The 23,940-nt window shown below is 32.7% G+C and overlaps 1 protein-coding gene across 4 annotated transcripts in view; it reads left to right on the forward strand.

Annotated features, from left to right (window-relative positions):
* Nucleotides 1-22,826, forward strand: part of LOC135144639 (zwei Ig domain protein zig-8-like) — a 412,694-nt gene extending 389,868 nt beyond the window's left edge. For all 4 annotated transcript variants that reach the window (XM_064076682.1, XM_064076683.1, XM_064076684.1 and 1 more), the window contains exons 6-8: nt 1,575-1,683; nt 3,365-3,655; nt 21,848-22,826. In XM_064076682.1, coding sequence (XP_063932752.1) covers nt 1,575-1,683; nt 3,365-3,655; nt 21,848-21,954 — 507 coding nt within the window. In that variant the 3' untranslated portion in view covers nt 21,955-22,826. The remainder of the gene's footprint in view (nt 1-1,574; nt 1,684-3,364; nt 3,656-21,847) is intronic.
* The last annotated feature ends 1,114 nt before the right edge of the window (nt 22,827-23,940 follow it).

The raw sequence follows: 23,940 nt of genomic DNA on the forward strand, positions 1-23,940 counted from the left end.
GCTAATACTAGACTAAAGTCAATTGGACAGGAATTCAATTAAACTTCAGGGCAGACTGGAAAACAGGTCAAGAAATTGTTTTTATTTTTAACCCACAAAGGCAGAATAAACACAAAAATAATATTTAACCTAACAAACAATAAACAAACTCTCTTTCATAGACTTAGAAGATTATAGAATCTCTGTAAATCAAACAATAAAAATTTTCAACACAACTTTAAAAGTCGTATGCCGACAGATATTAACACTAATTCTGAAGTAAAAAAAAAACATATTCATATTCCTTTCAATCTTATAAAAAAGTTACTTCAAAATAAAACGTCGACCTCAGTAAGTGAAACCAAAGTAATTTACAAGCTTCAGTCTGGACTTCAAAGAAACAAAAACACCTAGCAGGCAAACGATCAATGGACAAAAAAACTTTCGATAACAAAAAACAATGCGGCTGTCTGTGATCGAATAACACAATAAACCATAGAAAGCTCCCCACAGCGAGCTAAAATAAACAAAGCAGTCTAGCCAAGCCGGTAAGAATTTCACAAGGGTCTGTTCTTAACCACTTCGTAATGTTTATTAATGATGTGGTAAGTAAAAATGTTTAAAATTATCTTTACCATCTCTGATAGTATACTAGTTACTAATACAATGAAATTTACCCAGAATTAGCAGAAAAAATGTAATTGTCCAAAGTATAATGTCTTTATAGACAATCAAAAATAATAATAATACAAACGAACTATCAACAACAAACGAAAGTTATCTTATTTAATTATACAGAACATATCATACATATGTATTTGAGAGCGACCTATGTGTAGATACATGAAACTGATAAAAATGTACGAGATCGATTATTCGTTTATTCGTAATATTGTTATCAACATGAATGTCATATTTACGAAAATTATCAATACATTACTCCGGTTTAAAACAAGAGCGCAACAGTATTCTGCGAAAAAAAAACGTTCAAATTAATATTCCCCCATAAAAGTCTTTTTAACATACAAATTCCGACCTTTATCAACACGCTCAGTAGATATTTGTGTCCCAGGCCCGCTGTTATTTCACCAGTTTACTGCTATTATTGTAAATTTATAACATTACAGAAGATTCCAATCTCCATCCATAACCTAATGCTCGTAATTGTGTTGTTCTGCTTTTATATGTATCGTCCATACAGAGGATTTCCATCTGATAACGCAAATGTGTTAGTAAAGCAAACGCAACACATTTACCTCTAAATTGAGTTGCCATGCTTCTACAAATTAAACATTTTAGAACGAAGTCTCTCCGAAAATCTTACGAGCAATTTCCGTATCGCATCTCTCTAGTTCACAACAAAGAACCATCTGTTATATTTCAAAAGTTTCATTATCGAACTATTTCCTGGAATTTAAAAGAAGTTACGCCTCAAATCTTTTCAAACGTAGGTATATATTTAAAAGCACTGACTTTCAACTACGCGTTATTGAAATTTTAACCGGAACCTGTTTGAACTAAAGCTTTTTAAAGTTGCACTGTAACCTACTTGTTCTGTTTGAGAAAGCTTTTTACGTACAATTTATGTTTTTCAGGATTGGACTCTGCAAATCAGATATGTACAAAATAGGGACGCTGGCTTGTACGAATGCCAAGTGTCTTCGCATCCGCCCACTAGCATTTTTATTCACCTTAATGTCGTTGGTAAGTAATCCGTAGTTTGCATCAATAAACTCTGTTAGGTTAAAAAAAAAAACGATGGATACAATGTAGCAATTTTGTCACCTAAACACCTCTTCACTAAAATTTCTTGTTAGTCGATTTCCTAATAAATAACTTAAAAAAAACAAATATGCATCCATATTTAATATAAACACAACATATATAATATGGCGAATTATAAATCAGTCTGCACACAGTCAGCTGGGCAAAAAATGTAAAGCGGTTTACTAGAGAATTTTTTACAGAGTAATAAATTATTATCGGGATTGTAGAATAGGTTTAGAAAAGGCAAACCAACTAATACAGCTTTAACTGAAGTTATAAATTTTGTTCATGATGCACTAAATAATAAAGAAAAAGTAGTGGCACTTTTTTATGACCAAAAACGTGCGTTAGATACTATAAATTATGAATTATTTCTGGATAAATAAAAGAGAACGGGAATTCGAGGTGTAGCGAATAAATGGATTGCGTTTTAGTTACAGAATCGGATGTAGGTACGAGTAGTTTCAACTGGTGAAAAAACTTCTTCCGAAAGAAATATTTTACTGGATGTTCCTCAAGGATTTTTGCTAAGACCGGTATTACTTATTATTCTTCTAAATGACGACTGACGTTTGCTTACACCATACTCAAAAGAAGAATTTATTGTAGGAAAAAAGGTTTAAAGTTAAGTTATAAAAAACTTGCTACATGAATTGTGTCAAAAATTATATATTTTTACGCTTGGCGAATTCCTCTATATCGCTCAGTAAGTAAACAAAATTTCTAAGTGTAGATAATAATAGAACCAAAAGTAACTTAAAACGGTCATATTCATAAGTTGTGAGAAATAATTACGCATCCACGATGCATATTTGTTTTGTACAGAATACAACAACAAAGCATACGTAAAATTTAGACAACCGGAAATAAGATCGAAGTACAAAATCAAACTAAAACGATCGAAACACATTGAATCGAATATCGAAAGATCGAATCACATCAGATCGAAAAGCAAACATTCGGAACTGTAGTATATCGTTTTTCTACAAATCTACAAAATCTCAAAACACAAAATCATATTAAATCGGATACCAAAAGATCGAAACAATACATTTATTTTTCAAAAAAACCAATAACGTATTTTGTGGGACATGTACCAAAATCCAAATTTTTCAACAGATTACAGAAAACGAGTAGATAGAAATTCTCCCCCCAGTAAACAAACTACTTACAAGTTCTACATAATGTAAATTTTTCCGACAGAAATGAGAATCCTAAAAACATAAAACAATTATGTTCCCTTTAAAGTAGAAACTAAAAATAATTCAACTAGTAAACTTTCGAAATAACATTGTTTGCTAACATTGATTATAACCCTTAAGCATATGCGGAACAACTAACTCCATTTAAACGCATTCTAAACGTTTTACTAACTTACACTAAGCAGATATTCACCGCATCCTCGAAACGTATAACGTTTAAAACATCCGTAATGACCCAACCACTACTTAGACAAAAAATGTGACTTTGATGCCAAGCTGTGCTCGCTTCCATTGTTTCATGTTTATTATTTTAATTGTTTCTTTTGGTTGTAAAATAAGTGCCTATCTAATTACCCGCTTTGACCTTTAATTCGCCACTTTGCAGCAGACATTATTAAGGACATATCTCATTTCAGAGGCGCGCGCTGAAATTCAGGGACCCTCAGAAAAATACCTGAAGCCTGGTTCAGGTTTACGGCTCCAATGTAGCGTTCTACAAAGCACAGAACTTCCAACCTATGTGTTCTGGTATCACAACAATCGGATGATCAACTACGACGTCGATCGAGGAATTAACGTCACGACAACTCTTTCAGAGAAAACCAGCATTTTAACAATAACAAGTGCTGCTACACACCATTCCGGAAACTACTCCTGTGTTCCTAGCAATGCTCAGCCTGCAAGTACATACGTGCACATATTAAACGGTAAATATACACCTAGAATCATTTTGTAATTATTAATATGTGTGTCTTTAATTTTGTATTTTAATAATGCATTATGCAACGTGTAAGAATGTTATAGTTATTTTTAAACACAGAAAACAGTAGATACAGAGCAAAATCTAAAAATTTGTGAGCAGTATTATCTGAAAATCCATGTTCGTGAAGTTGTGTTTCACACAGAATTTATGCAAAGCCGATTTGATCACAAATTTTCCTAACATTTAGATGATTTAAGGGATATTTAATAACGGCCGATCATTCATATTTAACCCAATGATTAGTAGTTACGAAATAGAAAACTGCAAGAGTAATCTTAAAAGTACACACACAGTCTTAATTAATGGCACAGAAACACAGCAATCAACTTTTAACTCCGCCCTCAATATTATATGAAGACCGCGTTAAAACCATTTTATATGTTACGAAGGAAATAAAGTGTTACGCCTTCTCTATTTTACGCGCAATTTTCTCGGGTACTTTATTTTACATACAGGGTGTATTACCTGAAACACCGCTCTCCCACCTACTTTATTCGTAAAGATAAATTACTGAAATATACTACCAATAAAATAAGTACTACTGCTGCTTTTAGTGTGCATCTTACTTAAAATTATTTCTTAATTAAATTATTGGTTGAGTGGCATCTAAAAATACTATGTGTAAAAAATCGAGTGTTGCTTAAAACCGCACTGCTGAAGTGAAAACTTCTATGGGCGATCGTAACGAGTTTGAAGTAATATTTATGTTGCATGAATAATATAAATATGTATTATTATAGACGATATATATTACTTGAACGAATCAAGAACAAGACGCACATTATAAAATAAAAAATAATTTATTTTGTAGTATATGCTCGCAAAAATAGCTAGTTTACGAACTGATTGAAGTCCGTAAAATAAGTCTCTCCTTCAAAAAATAGTTATTTTTTGGACTAATTCCTAAACTATAGTTTTTTTCTAAAAAGCAAACTAACCGTTGCTGTTACTAAAAATGTTGTTTGTAACACGTACCTAAAAAAGTTTTTACAGACTCATCTACTATTCCGGACTTCGCTATACGCTTAGTCCATAAACAACAACGATATTTTAGGTACTAAGTACTACTAAAAAAAGAAACAGGCAACTTGCGGTAATTAGAATACGAGATAAGTACTAACTTTTGAATAAAATCTGTCTAAAATTTAAAATAAACCCCATCGATTGTAGTTCCATTTTTTTTTAAATCAATTAAAGGCTTTGATTTCTCTCTTGAAAAACCCACACTCAAATCCCCACTTAAATCCATATTTCCCTGCAAGAATGTACCATTTTAACTATGTTTTAAGTTTTGTGAAAAGATGACTACGTATATTAAGACAACAGGCAACATATAAACCCCGCCCACCCGCCCTGCCTCAATTGTGATGAGCCAAGGGGACGGAGCTTAACTGCAAAATCATTCTTTCTCTACGAAAAATTAAAAACATGTTTTTGAGTATCGTGTTGTTTAAAGAATACTATGTATATCAAGCAAAAAGGCAAAATATAAGCCCCGCCCACCCGCCCCATCTCAATTGTGATGATTTTTTTTAATCGTCGAGAGCCAAAGGAGCGGAATTTAAATACAAAATTCTGATTATTTCTCTACAAGAAATTACTATGTAAGACATATTTTTAAGTTTCATGTTATTCAAAGAATTATATATAGCATTATGTATAATAAGAAACAATTAGAACCAAAGATTAAGCCTCACCCATACCTGCCCTGATCTAAATAGCAATGAAAATTTCATTCGTTGGCGGACCTAGAGGAGGAAAATCCATATTTCTCGACAAAAATTTACCATTTGAAAGGTGTTTTAAGTTTTTAAGAATAAAAAAATCATCACAATTGAGACAGGGTGGGTGGGCGGGGTTTATATTTTGCCTTTTTTCTTAATAAACATAATATTCTTTCAACAACACCATACTGAAAAACATGTGTTTAATTTGTTGTAAATAAATAATACTGTGCAGTTAAGCTCCACCCCCTTCATTTACGGCGAATAAAAAAAATCATTACAACCAAGATAGGGCGGGTGGGCGGGCTTACATTTTGCCGTTTTGGTTTAATATGTGTGGACTCTTTTTCATAACATGAAACTTAAGACATGTTTAAAATGGAAATTTGTATAAGGAAATATCGATTTTGCAATTAGGCTCCGTCTCATAATTACAAAATCCATATTTCCTTGGAAAAATGTACCATTTTGACCATGTTTTAAGTTTATTGTTGTGAAAAGATGCCTACGTATATTAAAAAATATATAGCATAATATAAGCCCCGGCCACCCACCCTATCTCAATTGTGATGATTTTTTTTATTCGTCCTGAGCCAAGGAGGCGGAACTTAACTGCTAAATCTTTATTTGTCTACGAGAACTTAAAAACGTATTTTTGAGCATCGTGTTGTAAAGAAATAAGTATTTTGCAGTTAAGTTCCGCCCACTTGGTTCACGGCGAATAAAAATAATCATCACAATTGCGATAGGGCGGGTGGGCGGGCTATTCATATTTCTCTGCAAAAGTGTACCATTTTAACCATGTTCTAAGTTTCTTGTTGTGAAAAGATGGCTATGTATATTAAGAAAAAAAACAAACAAAATATTAGCCCCGCCCACCCGCCCTATCTCCATTGTGATGGTTTTTTTTTATTCGTCGTAAGACGAGGGACGGAGCTTATTTGTAAAATCCGTATTTTTCTAGGAGTAATTACCATGTGAAATATGTTGTTAAGTAATCATGTTATACAAAGAAAACTAAATGTTCGACCATGATGGGGCAATTTGAAAACTAGTTTAAATGGTGTCTTTTTAAATAAAGTGGGAGCTAAGGACCATTGGTTATTTTATTTTATTTAGAACTAAATGTATTAAATAAAAAAGAAAACCAAAAGAGAAGGTGATGGATTTTTCATTTGTTTTCAGACGCAGGGGCGGGGCGTAGTTGCAAAATCGATATTTCCCTATACAAACTTACCATTTCAAACATGTTTTAAGTTTCTTGTTGTGAAAAGATGACTACACATATTAAGAAAAAAAGGCAAAATGTAAGCCCCGCCCACCCGCCCTATCTCAGTTGTGACGGTTTTTTCATTCATCCTGATCCAAGAAGGCGGAGCTTAACTGCAAAATCTTTATTTCTCTACGAGAAATTAAAAACATGTTTTTTAGTATCGTGTGGTTCAAAGAATACTATATATATTAAGACGAGTTTTAAGTTTCTAAGAACAGAAAAATAATCGCAATTGAAACGGGGTGGGTAGGCGGGGTTTTTGGAACAACACTATACTCAAAAACATGTTTTTAATTTTTTCTAAAAAAGTATTTTGCAGTTAAGCTCCGTCCCTTTGATTCACCGCGAATAAAAAAAATCATCACAATTGAGATAGGGCGGGTGGGCGGGCCTACATTCTGCCATTTTATTTTAATATGTGTAGACTTCTTTTCACAGCATAAAACTTAAAACATTTTTAAAATGGAAAATTTGTATAAGGAAATATCGATTTTACAATTAGGCTCCGCCCTATAATTGCAAAATTCATATTTCCTTGCAAAAACCATTTTAACCATGTTTTAAGTTTCTTGTTATGAAAAGATGCCTGTGTTTATTAAGAAAACAAACAAAATGTCGCGATTGAACAGAGTAGACCTTGCTGTTGCACAAATTTTCATGAGTGAATTGGATGATTTAATTTAAACTTGAATAGGTAAGATGTATCTGGCAACCATTATCATTATTTGTCCATTTTGCTACCCATATTTCTCCAGTAGAAAAAAAAAGAATTTTTACTACGAGATATTTTAAATATTTTTTAATAATTTCACTTTGTACCTCGACGATCTACAATAAAATCTCGGTCATGGTTCGTAAAAAGAGAGCTCTGTGGCATGCATTCAAAAGAACACGCTCACCGCACAGTTATTGAATACATAGGGAATTCTCAAACCAATTGTCATCTGTCATTAAAGAGGCTCGTTTTACTTATGAAAAGAAAATTGCGGGCGATAAGGATCTCAAGCGTCTGTTCAAACTTGTTCGCACTAGCTTATCTGGACCGGTGAAAGAAATCCTTGTCAAAAGTGCATCCGACACAATTGTCAGTAATGCTAGTAGGGTGGCAGATATATTTGCTGAAACTTTTTCAACGATCTTCACGGTAGAACCAACTCTCGGAGGGTCCACGTTGTCCACTCCACCGAATCGAAGATCTATCCAATATATTGATTTCACTTCTGAAAGGCTAGTCAGTAGATTAAGCACTTATAGTCAAAGCTATGAACAGCATGGCTTCTTGACAGGTAAATCCGTCCAATCGAATCTTCTGTGTTGTCTATCCAATTAGACTGCAGAAGTTGACGCTGATCTACCTCTGGAGGTGGTTTATCTTGACTTCTCCAAAGTTTTCGACAGAGTTCCCAAACATAGATTATAGCACAAGTTAGATCATCTCGGAGTGCGTGGAAGGTTGCTTCGATGGATCGGTTCCTTTCTCTCGAATAAAACTTTCCGGGTACGTGTCGGGAATGCACTTACCAAATGAGTTCAGGTTGTCAGTGGGGTCCCTCAGAGATCTGTCCTGGGTCCGCTGTTCTTCACTGCTTACACGGCGGACATCAAAGAAAAGATCATACCAACATGTACTACCTATGTTTGCGGACGACATAAAGCTATATAACACCTGTAGCAAAAACAATACTTTAGTACAGAATCTCCAGACAATCTTAACTTGTCGCAGGAATGTCTGTAGTGTTGACAACAAAGTCCAGCACTAAGACGCACAGTAACACAGTAAACAACCTTTCATGGTCGAACCACGTTGTCTCGGTTACCAAAAGGGCAAATCGCATGTTGAGTAAAGTTTTCTCCAAAACCAATCGTCTGGTTTTTGCCAAGTTAAGTCAGGCATTTGTTCCCGCTCTACCCGAATAAACGCACTAGAGGCCACCCTCTTAAATTGCTAAAAGACCATTTCCGTACCCGGGTTAGGCAGTTCTTCATCACAAACCGAGTTTTCGTAGGTTGGAATGCTCTGCTTAGAGAAATTGTACAGGTTCCGTCTAATAATGCGTTTAAATCAAGGTATGATACTTTCCAAAAAACTTAGGGTTAGCCTTTAGTATCACAAACGAAATACCCACCACTCTAGGTAGCACAGGCATAACAGGCTTGCCTCTGTCCGACCGCGTCTTTAATAATAATGATAATAATAATAAAATTCAATGTAGTTTTTAAATTCTCCAATAAACAACTGATTTGTTAAAGCCAGATGAGTGAGAATTATAAAATTCAACCTGAAGAAGGTAAGGCGGCCGAGGAACAGGTTTCGGAAATAATTATTATATTCCAAAAAAAAAAATGTAATAAAGTAAACCAGATTTGATCTTTTTAATAGTAAAAATGGTATTAACTGATATGGGAAAAAGCTTCTTTGCTAAAAAAATCACTGAACAATAATAAATAGATTTTATGGTAATTTCGTATGAAATACAGTTAGATTAAAAGATAAATACCAAAAAATAATTGAAAAAATTAATATTCACGTACTAACGCGGAATGAATATTTAAATAAAATTCTGTGGCAAATTATTATTTAAAATGCCAACACGACAAAATTCCGAGTTACATCGCTAAAATGGTGATTGGTGGTGCTACTATCACATTAAACACTTTAGTACACATGTATGAGTAATAAAAGTCGCTTAGGCAAAAGGCAAAAGCACATTTTATCAACACAGAAATTTAAATAAATAATACGGTGTAGTAGACAATGAAAACGAAAATTAATATAAAAAACTACACAAACCTCTGACGTGATTACTTTGTGACAGAAATAATATGAAGCAAATTATATCATGCAAAACTGAATATGAAGTCAAAAACGGAAAAAATACAAAATACTATGACCACATTTAGACAACTTGATTAGAAAGAGGAAAAAAATATATAACATTAAATTATATTATAAACTAGCTGACCCCGTGAACTCCGTTTCACCTACAATTTAATTTTTAATCTGCAAAATCGAATGCTTTGAAATCTTGAAGATGTTTTAAACATATGATAAGCATAATAAATTTTTATTCAAAATATATTTACTTATCCCCTCCAAAAAATTGATGACGTCAGCCCAAAATTTTGTCAAATGAATCCTATCTAAAATGTCCAAAATAGGATGAGACTATACTTGTGATTTATCATTCCATTCATATTTTTTAGTTTTGCTTATAGGGGGTGTCTCAAAAAAATTAATCACTGAGTCAATTTATTTTATTGATTGAATCAAGAATTGCAAAACTGAATTTTGAAATATTGCAGACGTTTTGAAGTTAGACATGGTAGGTTTTTAATCAAAATAAATCTGTTTATCAACCCCAAAAACTTGATGACGTCATTTCAAGATTTTGCCGAATAAATCCTATCTAAAATGTCCAAAATATCATCAGTGTATTTTCGTAATTTATCATTGCATTCATATTTTTTAGATTTGCTTTTACAATGACTCAAAAAAATATATGGATCAGTCAATTTATTTTAGTGAATAACTCAAGAGTTGCAAAAATGAATACTTTGAGATCTTGCAGACGTTTTAAAGTTATTGTAAGCATGGTAAATTGTTAAGAATATTTATTTATTCCCCCCAAAAAATTGATGGAATGGCTCACTCGATTTTCGCAGATAATTTTGGGAATACAATACAGTTATTTTTAGTATTACACTGCACCAATCCAAGGTGGTATACCTACGTGTTGATTGTAAATGTTGATTAGGTCATCACAAAATTGTGTGAAGAAATGACTCAACTCGAAAATGTTGAATAGGTTTCATTATACTTTTGGTGCGAAGGAAGTTCTGTCGAAACAACGTTCGATCAATTTTTTGACAATGGTTGATATAAATAAAACTCAGTAGATGCTCATACTCGAAATACGAAGTATCTACTCGAATATCAAATCAAAATATTTCTAGTTTTTCTAGATGATACTAATACTTCAGTAAGTAACAGTTGATGCTCAAGTAGCATCTCGATACAACAAAAAAGGACAACAGTCATAGTGTTCAACCATCAAGGCAAAAATCGAGTCACCAAAATATAAGTTAGTATGGGGTAGACACCTTGAGATGGGAATCTCTATGGCCAGTGTTAGAAAAAACGCACTGCACAATTTATGCATAAATAAAAGTTAAATACATGAAAAGTTTTCGATATTCCTGCTCCTAATGTGTTTTTCAAACTGAATGCACCTTTTGACGACGTTCCACATTCATGAAAGTCACTATGTTTAGAAAAAATTCACTCTTACAACGATCCTAGTGGTTTTCTAAGCTACTTTACAGACAGCTCAGTTATTTGCCACGCCGATGCTCATTTCTAGATTAAATGCTCGCAAAACGCGTAGATGTTCAGTTTGTGTCCGGGCAGATACAATGTTTCCCAGTAGGTACTCAGTACATAGAGTAGATGCTCAGGTATATAAGAGTAATGATGAAGTAGGTACTTCGTACTTCGAATATGAGTATCTACTCAGTTTTATTCATACCACCCAATGTCTCGCTTCAATGTTTGACTATTATGTTGATTATGAGCACAACGCTGATCAACTTCCATATCCGAATTACCCATGAAATAAATCAATGCGGTTTGCACCTGAGGTAGTTCGTCGCACATTTGATTCGTGGACCTATGTGAGGTTGTCGTCTTCTCGGCATTTTAATGAACTTCATAAAACGACACAGAATTATTTTCACAGTCAATCAAATCTGTAAATTTTGTCTTGAGAATTTTAAAATATTGAAAACTTCAAATTAAATCCTCGAATAACGGTAAAGTTTGAGGTTTTGTCGAAACCAACAAAGTGAATATAGGTAAATAGAATGGCAGATCAAAATAAATAAGAAACTTTCGCAATGTGTAATTAAATTCACTTTAACCAAGACTTTTGTTAAAATAAACGACGTTTTTTTTTACGAAAAAACAAAAAACGATTTCAAATGCAATATACTTTTCACAATCGCACGGAAGAATTAGTTTTGTATGACACGTCAGTTAGACGACAGGTCCGTCTGAAACTATTGAAAGTAATTCGAAGTGGCGATTCCCATACATAATTTTTAGATTTTTTTAATTTTTTACTGTTCTTTTAAGTTATCCTTATTTTTTTTATTTATAAAGCATCCCCGTAATATAAAAAATGTTTCAAATCGGTCAAGCCGTTTTTGAGTCTTAGCGAGACTAATAGGAACAGCAATTGATTTTTATTTTATAGATGATTAATAAATGGTGGTTGGTGGTAGAAAGGTGAAAATTTAGGGTTATGTGTATTTTTTGATGCCAAATCTTAAAAAAATAAAAATAAAAAAATTTGTCAAAAAAATAGACAAAAATTTTTTAGGGTGGGCCACCCTTATCACTTTGGGGTTTAAAAAATAGTTTACAGCCTATTGTCAGACGTACCGAATAGACATTAAAAATTTCATACAAATCGGTCTACCCATTTCGGAGAAGTTCGGTTACAAACACTGTGACGCGAGAATTTTATACATAATGCATTATTATTTTAGAACAAATTTCATTACCATAAAAAAGGTTATACTGACTCGACCTTAAAAGATAGACATATGCTGTCGCGGACTTTTCTTTAGAACTTTTAAAGGGGAACAATTTCGTCATACATGATTTTTACGTAACTTTAACCGTTTAAGCAGCGTAAGCAACGGAAGCTGTCAAAGGAGGAATAATTTTCCCGTTTTTCCGAATTTTTCATTGCTACTTCGCTCCTAATGATCGTAGCGTGATTTTATATAGCCTATATGTAGATATGATACATGGACTATCCAACACAAAAAGATTTTTTGAATTTGAACCAGTAGTTTCTGAGATTAGCGTGTTCAAATAAACAACAGCTTCAGCTTTATTATATAAGTATAGATTAAAAGAACAACGATCTTTGAATTTATAATACAAGGAAATAGAAGATAGAATCACAGGATTCCAAAAAACAAAGAATCAAACATAAAACGTAAAGGGTACAAATAGCGTCTGGTTTAATGGTGACTCCTATGCAGAGCAATAAGGAATCAACAAGATCAAGATCATTAACTCTCAGTAACTAAGTAAATACGGCATCAAAAGACATGCATGATATTAAAGAAACAGGTCTAAAATATTTTGTAAAGAATTTTTTTTTAAGATACAAAGTTTAAGTAAAATTGAGGACAACGATGGACACTGAGAAAAACATATGTACAGTGAAACCTCCTGTAACAGACACCTCTCCATAGCGGACAATAAACGTATAAAATAGATCATTTAATGTCAAGAATCCTCTAAACAACGGACACTCCCAGCAACGGGCACATTGGCGCATTTTTAGTTATTTTCTTTGTAAAAATTACCTCTTCACAACGGACAGCTATCAGGTAAAGCGGTCCCGAGATTTAGGCGAATAGATTCTTGGTACCAGGTCATGACTCTCTTCAACCGCACACTGCTCATAATACGAGTAAATATGGGTTTTTCCCAAATAGCGAAGCTAAGGTGGTTTTGTTTGTCAAGTGCAAATGAACTTATAAAACATTATTATTTGAGCGTTTACGTTTAAAGTGTCTAACACGACCGATAAGCAAAGAAATTTTTAAGTATTAGTGAAAAAAAATTGAAATTATCGACAATGCCGAGAAATTTAAATTAAGCATTTGGTGACTCGCCGTTGGTATTACATGTTAAAATACAGTGCTTTCTTTGCTTTGTGTTTTGAAACCGCTTGACAGCGGACAATTTGAGATTCCCATAGTCCGTTGTAGAGAGGTTTCACTGTATTTATTTTTAGTAATTCTTAAAACTGGTAACTACATCAAAAATAAAGGCAAGGAAGGGATGTATCAGTTAAAAATAATTAACGAAGAAGATACATTTATTCCAACTAAAGTTGGTGAAACAAAAAATCTCTGGAAATAAAGCACTGATGAAAATCATATTTAAAATAATTATAAAATATGGCGTTACAAGTTATAAGAATTTGTAATCCAAATCTACAATAAATTATTAAAAATAGAGCTCGAGAATTAAAAGTGTATCTCACCTCTAAATGTGAAATGTAAGATTCGTGTGAAGACACTATAGAAACTTACTAGTGAACGTTCTGGAAAGGAAAAACACCACCGATTAAATATTTCCACTACACGAAACTCAAGCCGAGTGCTATAACAAACAGGCGAAAAAAATCAGTTATACAGTATGTCTCCGGATTGAGTTTACAAGACGAAAAATAAATTTACTTGTTAATTTCTAAAACAAAATGTCAAAGGAATAAATATTGTTGTTTCGCTTCATTAAACGAAGATCGTACTGAACATTTACAGTACGATCACTGAAAATACATAAAACTTTATGACATAATTAGGATTACTTGGTTAACAATGCTGAGCCGCATTAGGATCCTTAAACTTGTAAACCGCGCCACGTACTGGAATATTTTGCCTGAAAGGACGAATTCTGTCTTGGAGGTGTATTTAGTCAAAATAATGTGTATATTTAGTCGACTGCAGTAACAAACAAACTACGAAATCTGCGTTATTAAAAAATTTTTGTTTTAAGTCAAGTCAAAATTTTTATTAGTTTGACTTTTTTCTGTAATTTAACAAATAATAAAAGTAATCCTCTTGTAAACTCAATCCGAGGACATACTGTATAAATCAACAGATTTCCTGAAGTGCAGGATAAATTAATGTGACTAGTGAAAATGACACTAATACAAAGGAAAGTAGTATAAAAGCAAATAAAGGATTCTAGAAATTTAATTATCAACGTTAATACAAGGAGGCCCTGTCACGAATTTTATTTCATTAGACACTACGGAGATGGATTACAAGCAACAGTGGAAAACGAGGAGCAAAAAGATAGTTTGAAAATAACTCAAACCAATAACCATCTGATCTGGAATAATCAGAAAATTTAAAAAAATTGGTGTAAAAATAAGAACAATGGAAGTTAGCTTTTATATTTTGAAGAAGATGATCATAACCGCTCTCTTGGTACTTTCTTAGTCAGTTCAGTGGATTAAGAAGAATGCTTAGGAAAATTAACACACGGAAATGGGCATGTATGTTGAAAAACAACAAATTAGTTGAAAAATCTTTAGAAAGAAAAAAGTGACCATGAAGAAAATCGGTATAAATATCCAAATCTAGGAGCAATAGTAAAAGATCAAAAGGCGAAGCACCTGTATGTGACTCCATACAGAAAATGAATAATAACAGACTTGGACCGAAAATTATAGTCAAAAAAAGCTATAGAAAACAGTAGTTGAGAATTTAAAATTACGTAATAAAGATTATGAACAAAAAATACGAAGGAGTGGATAGAAGTGGATAATATATGAGCCTTTAGATTCTACGACAACTGGTCGCAAACAATTGATCGCGCGACAATTGATCGCAAGCAACTCGTCGCAGCACAATTGGTCGCACGCGACAATTGATCGCGGTGACAATTGATCGCAGCGACAATTGATCGCACGTAAATTTATCGCAGCGACAATAGATCGTACGTAAATTTATCGCAGCGTCAATTGATCGCAAGGTAAAATTCATCGGGAAGTATTTTCTTTTATTAAAACTAAATATATTGTATTCTGAATTTTAAGTTGCAATAAATTTAGCAATCAGGTACGGTGTAAATATCGAATTAAAAACAATTTGAATATAGATAAGTGACGAAGTTTGTAGTTGCACTTTAAAAATTAAAAATACGAGCGTAAACACCTTTTTACATAACATTTTTACTTCCCGAGCGTAAGCAAAGGAAGTATTGTAATCGAGTCCGTCGGCCGACTCTCTACTTTTACGTTTTCTCGATCTTTCATGACCCCTAGAAGACGAAGAAATAGGTCTCCCATTTCCGTCTGTCTGTCCGTCTGTCCGTCCGTCTGTCCGTCCGTCTGTCCGTCTGTCCGTCTGTCCGTCTGTCCGTCTGCCGTCCCGGATTTTTATTAGACAGATAATCTCCGAAGGTACTCGACCGATTGTTGTGAAATTTTGCACTTGTATTAAGAATATCATGTAGATGGTAAAACGCTAACCAAAATTTGTCTAATCATCCCCACCACTAATGCGATGACGTCACTTCAAAATTGTACATAGTAAATGGGTTTTCAATTGTATAAAATAACATAGTCCTACACATGTAGTTTACAACTCTGAATCGACTTTTCACCCGAAACGTCCAGATTTTTGGAAAAAAAATCAAAATTATAAAACAACATTTTGAAATTTAATTTTTAATCTGCTAACCAGAATGCTTTGAAATGTTGCAGATGTTTTAAGGCTATAAAGAGCATCATAAATCTTTAGTCAAAAAATTTTTGCTTATCCCCTCCAAAAACTTGATGACGTCAGCTCAAAAGTTTGTGGAATAAATCATATCTAAAATGTACAAAATATGATGAGTCTGTACTTGTGATCTATCACTCCATTCATATTTTTTGGATTTGCATCTACAGGGTGACTCAAAAAAATTAATGAATGCGTAAATATATTTTATTGATTTAATCAGGAACTACAAAACCGAATGCTCTGAAATCTTGCAGATGTTTTAAGGTCATAAAGAGCATAATAAATGTTTAGTCAAAATATATTTGCTTATCCCCTCCAAAAACTTGATGACGTCAGCTCGAAAGTTTGCCGAATAAATCATATCTAAAATGTACAAAATATGATGAGTCTGTACTTGTCATTTATCACTCCATTCATATTTTTTGGATTTGCATATACAGAGTGACTCAAAAAAATTAATGAATGCGTAAATATATTTTATTGATTTAATCAGGAACTACAAAACGGAATGCTCTGACATCTTGCAGATGTTTTAAGGTTATAAAGAGCATAATAAATGTTTAGTCAAAATATATTTGCGTATCCCCTCCAAAAACTTGATGACGTCAGCTCGAAAATTTGCCGAATAAATCATATCTAAAATGTACAAAATATGATCAGTCTGTACTTGTGAACTATCACTCTATTCATATTTTTTGGATTTGCATATACAGGGTGATTCAAGAAAATAAATGAAAGCGTAAATTTATTTTACTGATTTACTCAGGAACTACAAAACCGAATGCTTCGAAATCTTGAAGATATTTTAAAATTATCATAAGCATGGTAAATTTTTGATCAAAATGTATTTGGTCGTCCCCCCTAAAAAATTTATGACGTCACCACAAAATTTTGCTGAATAAATCCTATCTAAAATGTACAAAATATGGTGAGTCTCTTCTTGTGATTTATCATTCCATTCAAATTTTTTCGATTTGCATATACAGGGTGACTCAAAAAAATTAATGAATGCGTAAATTTATTTTATTGATTTAATCAGGAACTACAAAACCGAATGCTTTGAAATCTTGCAGATGTTTTAAGGTTATAAAGAGCATAATAAATTTTTAGTCAAAATATATTTGGTTATCTTCTACAAAAAACTGATGACGTCAGCTCAAAAGTTTGCCGAATAAATCGTATCTAAAATGTACAAAATATGATGAGTCTGTACTTGTGATTTATCATTCCATTCATATTTTTGGATTTGCATATGCAGGGTGACTCAAAAAAATTAATGAAGGCGTGAATTTATTTTATCGATTTAATCAGGAATTACAAAACCGAATGCTTTGAAATCTTGGGAATATTTTAAAGTTATTATAAGCATGGTAAACTTTTGTTCAAAATGTATTTGTTCATCCCTCCTAAAAAAATTGATGACGTCACCCTTAAATTTTGCTGAATAAATCCTATCTAAAATGCAAAAAATATGATGAGTTTGTACTTGTGATTTATCATTCCATTCATATTTTTTAGATTTTCTTAAGAGGTGGTTCAAAAAAATTAATGAAGTCAATTTATTTTATTGATTAAATTAAAGGCAACACTTATTATTAGTATTACACCCCAACCAACCCAATTTGGTAGACACAAAATTTGTTAAAGGAAAAACTCGGTTGAAACATAAGGGTAGCACGCTTATTTATATCGACTTTAACATTACAGACCTGCATTTGTTTTATGCGCTCACTTGGTTCCGCGAATGTGAAATAGACATGTTTATAATCAACCAATTGTGAATTTCACCGTCAAGAATTAAAATAAAACCCAATGTTTTATATAATAAGCGGAAGTCGAAGCAATAAAACCGATGGTCGTTTTGTTTACAGTTTCTCTGTTTGACTCTCACGTATGCTGTTACGCTTGTCATCTTAAATTAAGAATGTTTATACATAAACGATTTTCAGTTGCCTTTCATATTACTAGACAGCGGATTTTTGTCGGGCTACGTCACGATTATAGGTGGGGACGCGCTGGATCGCCGGGACTCAGTAGCGGGTGATAGATAATCACTGAATTTAATCGGTACTAATTAACGATTTATTAATCAAACGGCTAAGTAAATGAGAACGGGAATTAACAGCAGAGTGCAACGAAACAGCGTTATTCTAATCTCAAATAAACGAAGTGCAGTCCGCAACCGCAATGAATTCGCATTCCGTACGAGCCGTACCGAGTTTGGCCTTGCCTAGCCCGACAGAAATCCGCTCTCTAGATATTACACACCGGCGCCGTATACGTGAGTAAATTGTTTCGTTATTTTATTGATTATAAGAAATCAATATTCAAAACGACCCAATTCATTTTCCCGAAAATTTGGGAATACAATAATTTTATTCTTAGTATTACATTACATCTATCCCAACTGATATACGTGTCCTTGCAAAAATGTTGATGACATCATCACAATTTTTTTTTAAATTCCCACTACAAAAATGTAATGAGAAAAAAAAAACACAATAGGCATGCAGTCGTCAAGTTTCCGACAGCGAGGAAAGTACTGTCTAAACTCTTTAGACCAATTTTTTATTAATAAATTGTCATTTTGGTTATTTTTTTTAAGAGATTGTTACTATTTATCTCGTTGCTTATTTTACCTATTATATTATAGGAACTAGCTTCATTAGTACTCAACATATATAAAAACAAGTGTTTATTGTTCTTAATTAGATTACAATTATTTAAAAAATCATATTTTTAACAACCTTTAAATTTTAACACATTTTGGTACAGAATTGCCTCTATTGTCTATTCTTGTCTTTATACATATCACCAAATAATAAAATTTATGAACTAATAGTGCATCTAGAGTATCCATTTGCAGCGAATGTAAATTCGGATATAATACTTATTTTAATCCCTTGTAAGTTGCAACGGATCTTTTACAGGGTTTGAGAAAGGTTTACGTGTATTGTAAATATATATTGCAAAAACTTTTGTTAGAGCGTCAAGAATAATTTTGTGTTACCGGGAAATCTAAGAAATGTAGGTACTTATGCAACTAAAAACTTACTTTTTAATTATTATTATGTAACTAGTATTGTACTGAAGAAAAATTCAGTTGTACCATATGTGGGTGTAAAAAATACATATACAGGGTTAGTCACGAGAAAATTATTTCTGAAAATTATTTTTACGCAACCCAAAATACGAATACCATGTACCACTTGATACTAACTGAATTTAAAATGAAATGCTTAATTCATGATTGCTTTGAGTTTGGCAATGTCATTTTGACAATTCTGGAAAAGGAGGTTACGTAAGTGTCCATGGTGGTACCGCAGCCAGTTGGAGATCTCCGCTGGCGCCGCTGATAAGTTTGTCAGGGCTTGCTTCGAGTGCCTCTTGATCTTTTGCAAGCGATTAATGACGAGAAAAATATTTCTGAAAATTCCTTTTACGATAGATATTTCTGTGACGTGTAAAACAGATCTCAGATCTAAAAAAAAAGGAAGAAATAATTGGTTCGCAGTTTTCCATGAATGACCCTACTACGGGCTGCTACCTGATTTTATTCTTCTCCGCACTTTGCATCCTACAAAAATTTACAACATGGGTTAGAGAAGCCCACCTACATCCGGCAGATTAGGCAAATAATTCTGAATGAATAGTCGGCCTTCCGAGTGAAATGCCCCTCAATAAACTTTTCAAACTTCCCAAGCTAAAAATTAGTTACGCCACTGCGAATAACCAATACTCAGTGGCGTCGTCATCCTGGTTGTTTCTACTTTTTAACGGTATTCACTGTTTGTATTACTAACTTGTTACTCGTGATGTATTGCTTGATTTAAATATTTTAAATAATATTAATTAATAGATAATATAAATCTGTTATGTGCGTTGTTTTATTCAACAATTTTTATTCCATAAGCCGCTTCAAAAAAAAAAAACTGTACGTCACTGTCATCGGTAGTATTATTATCTGGGCAATGAGGGGTACTGTTTATGACACTTTACCGGTTTGGCTCGAAACCATCATTTTAAGTTTGGCACTTTCTCCAGTATGAGTATATTCTTTGCTCCATGGTCAAAACTAATCTTTTTACGATCTTGTTTACACAAATGGCGTAAAAGTGGAGATTGGTATGTAGGTACTTAGCAAAGGGAACGAGATAAATTATTCATTCTTTCGTATCTACAAGCGCCTTATTAACAGTGTGACCGTTCAAAAAAGTTCTGAATGAAAAAACATCTTTGGTTTTATCATGGATTAAAGATAATCCAGAACTAATTTGTAGTGAGCAAAAAATTGTCTGCAAAGAATGCAATAAACTCCAAGATTAATTGTTAATATATAAATTCAAATTTCTTTGCACCAAATTTAGTAAAAAATATATATATTTAATTTTTTAAACTATCAAACGTAATGAAAATAATACTTTTTCACTTAAAACTGTAACGAGAGTTTTTTCACGATTTATCTATAACTTTTTAATTTGACAGATGTAATAATTTTAAAACCATTTTTTATTAAAGAAAAATGACGTCTAACACGTTTTGAAAGCTATTTTTTTCACTCGTTTAAAAGACACACTTTAAACTTGTGAGAAGAAAAGCTTGAATCACTTACTTAAGCGTCTAATCAATAAGACGAATAATCCAAATGAACATTACAGTAGCATACCGACGAGATGTGTCAGCATTAAAAAAAATATTTTACACTATTTTCACTGTTTTGCACTTTGGTTTAGTCGGAAATGAGCCTAATAGTTACTGTTTTTATCGAACTCGTATGTACTTATTTTGACACTTTTTTTAAAAATAATGAAATTTTTGAGAATATAGCACATTATTTTATTTTCCTCATTGATAACAATTACTTATTTCTCTATAAACGCCATCATTTTTCGCCTGAGATCAATTGTCGCATGCGACCAGTTGTACTTGCGACGAATTGTATTGCGATTAATTGTGACTGCGACGAGTTGTCGTTGCGACCAGTTGTCGCTGCGACCAATTGACGCTGCGATCAGTTGTTTGCGATCAATTGTCGCGCGACGAATTGTACACGACGAATTGACGCGGTACCTATTGGAGTATGTTCCACTTGCTAACTTGCTAAATAAGGGCACAATTCACTATTCTTATATTCCCTTTCATACTGTAGATTGGATGTAACAGTTAAGCAACTCATCGGATATGTCACCTATCTAGGTATTAAAAAAAAAATAACTACACTAAAATTGTATGCAATTATCGTTGTATTGCATCTGATTTATTTACAATTAAATTATACGGCTTAGTATACAGTTTAGATTTTCTGACAAGAAATGAAAATGAATTCGACAGGTGAGCAGACATTACTTAAAATCTGCAACCACATGACACTTAATAATGATCTCAGCTTTGATCATCTACCATGTAATCTGTTCAACCCAACAGACTTTTTTACATACCTTCAGGTATATTATTTCAAAACTTATAATGGACATAATCATAATAAAGCGTTGCTAAATTTTGTTAGGCGGAGGCAAATAAATTGAATCTGTGGGTTTATTCCCTGTGTATATGTTACTTTATTACATGAATATGATGTTTTTGTCAACTCTAGACGCACCAAATTTCATAATAAGTAAGCCACTAAACAAAACCCAAATTTCAACTAATGCTAATTTTTTCACTGATTACAAAGTTGTATTTCTAGTAAACTTCAACAATGTGTCTCTCGGGCGCAATAGTTAACGTGTCAGTTAATTATAAAACCACTTGCAGACTGATATTTCCTGTGTAAACAACATTGTGCTGTAATGAATACTATACTAACAGAAATTTATTTCAGGCGAAAATCCGGCAGCAATGCAACATGGAGCCAGAGGACTTTCGTGGCTGCAGTGCAGTCCCTCATCCTGGCTTCTCGTCCTCTCTATCATCAACATGTTGTGCTAGTTACAACTGACAGCAGGTTACAAGGACCTATGAAGTTACACCAACAATAATTATTGTTCGACGTGAGAATTAGAGAGCAAACTTCACAGACTTTATATTGAAGTGTGGTTGCATGAAGGAATGATTTAGTGACACGTTATAAAAGAATATTATTAATTAATTAAAACGTTAAATTAAAAGTGAGAGCCAAAAGGGCACATTTTGATTATTTTGGAGAACCACCGATTCTGTTACAGATTTTCAACTATAACTGCCACTTATTTCAAGAACAGTGTCCTTTTAGCTTTATTATTGTATTCTCGATTAAAATTAAACGTACCCTTGAAAGCCCTACTACAGAAACTAAGATTTTTAAATTTTCTGACGACCAAGTTTTTTCTACCAGCGCAAATTTTATTTTCGGTTTTTAATTAATATGTCAACACTGTGCGGCACGACGTACTGTACACCTACTTTCAAGATGTAATTATCTTTGAAAAAATACCTACACATACGCCAATTTATCATTTTGCAATATTTCCAGAGCAGTCGATAAATCAAAACAGTGTATGAATTTGTATGAAACTTTACGTGGTGTCGAGAAAGAATCTAATTTCTATCTTTATGAAAACTACACCTACGTTTAAAGAATAAAGTTCTTGGCAATTTCTTTACATTTTTTGTTTGTTCTATCAACATTTAAAGGCTTTTGTACATAATAACACATCATAGCGTAAAAAATGTGTATAAATGTCACATTCCATTTATCACTTAAAATGATTGATTGTGTGATAAGTATACTTATAGATTTAAATCGATATATATTAAATTTTTACATCATGTTATTAAGTTAGGTATGTTTTTGGAACCTGTTATGACTGTTATTTTATTATGTATTTAATCATTGTAAATGTAAAAAATATTTATTTAATAAAACTGTACAGTACAAGACTTACTTTGTGGTAATGTTTTTTCTTTCCTCATGCACCTGCCTATATCAATCAGAATCAGTACAAAAATTGTGAAATAAATTGTTACATTACCTCAGATAACTAACGGCTGTTCAGTTGAAAAAGTCATCAAGTTGACGTTGTTTTTGGACAAAAGAAAAACGCATTTGTTTTATTAGTCCATACTGTTGTATATAGTTGACATTTCCGCGTTGTCAGCTGCCATCAATTAAATTTTAAGTTTAATGTAGACATACTTCACAATGTTTACAAAAAATCAAATCCGTCTTGATGACTTTTTCAACTAAACACCTGATATGAATCTTTTATAACTTGTAACATATATGTACTCAGTACATAAACCAAAAAAAACATAGCGATCAATAATTTAATTGACTACATCAAAATCTTCCTTCAGTAAATCGACAAAACATGTTTCTCTGCAAATCTTGAAATCAGCGACGATCGAGGCGAAAAATTTCATCGGGATTTTAATACAAAGACAAGATTACATTAGTCATGATTTCCAACGCTTATCTGCTTTTAGTTTGAGTGAATGAAACCTAAAATATAATCATGTACATCTGATTCATAAAACGTTTAATCCTAAGCGGCTGGTGGCTTCTAATAAATAGAAAACCCAAGTTCACTATTTGGCATACTCTTCTTTATCAATATTTCTGGAATGATTCAGTGATGGCATGTTTCTGATGGTTGTTACAAAAAAATACATAAACGAAAATGTTATAAAAATATTTAACTGGTTCCATCATATCGAGAGCAAACATTTATAACCTCCGTTGTGCAACACCACATTAAAAATGACTATCCCTTTACAACAGATTTATTTTATCAATATTAGCAAAATACACATTAAATTATTTCTGCGAAACTAAAAGGATAGATTAGATATTTTATATACCTACAAAGCACTTGTACACTAATAATTTATCAAACTATAAATCTGAGTTGTAAAGGTTATGACGACAACGGTAAAAACAAACAACGCTCTTCTTGAAATTCCAGTACCTGAGATCTATGTGAAAGTAAACAACAA

The sequence above is a fragment of the Zophobas morio genome, unplaced genomic scaffold (genome assembly GCF_036711695.1).
Source record: "Zophobas morio isolate AGI-343-1 ecotype UQ-CSIRO unplaced genomic scaffold, CSIRO_AGI_Zmor_V1 ptg000108l, whole genome shotgun sequence".
NCBI lineage: Eukaryota > Metazoa > Arthropoda > Insecta > Coleoptera > Tenebrionidae > Zophobas > Zophobas morio.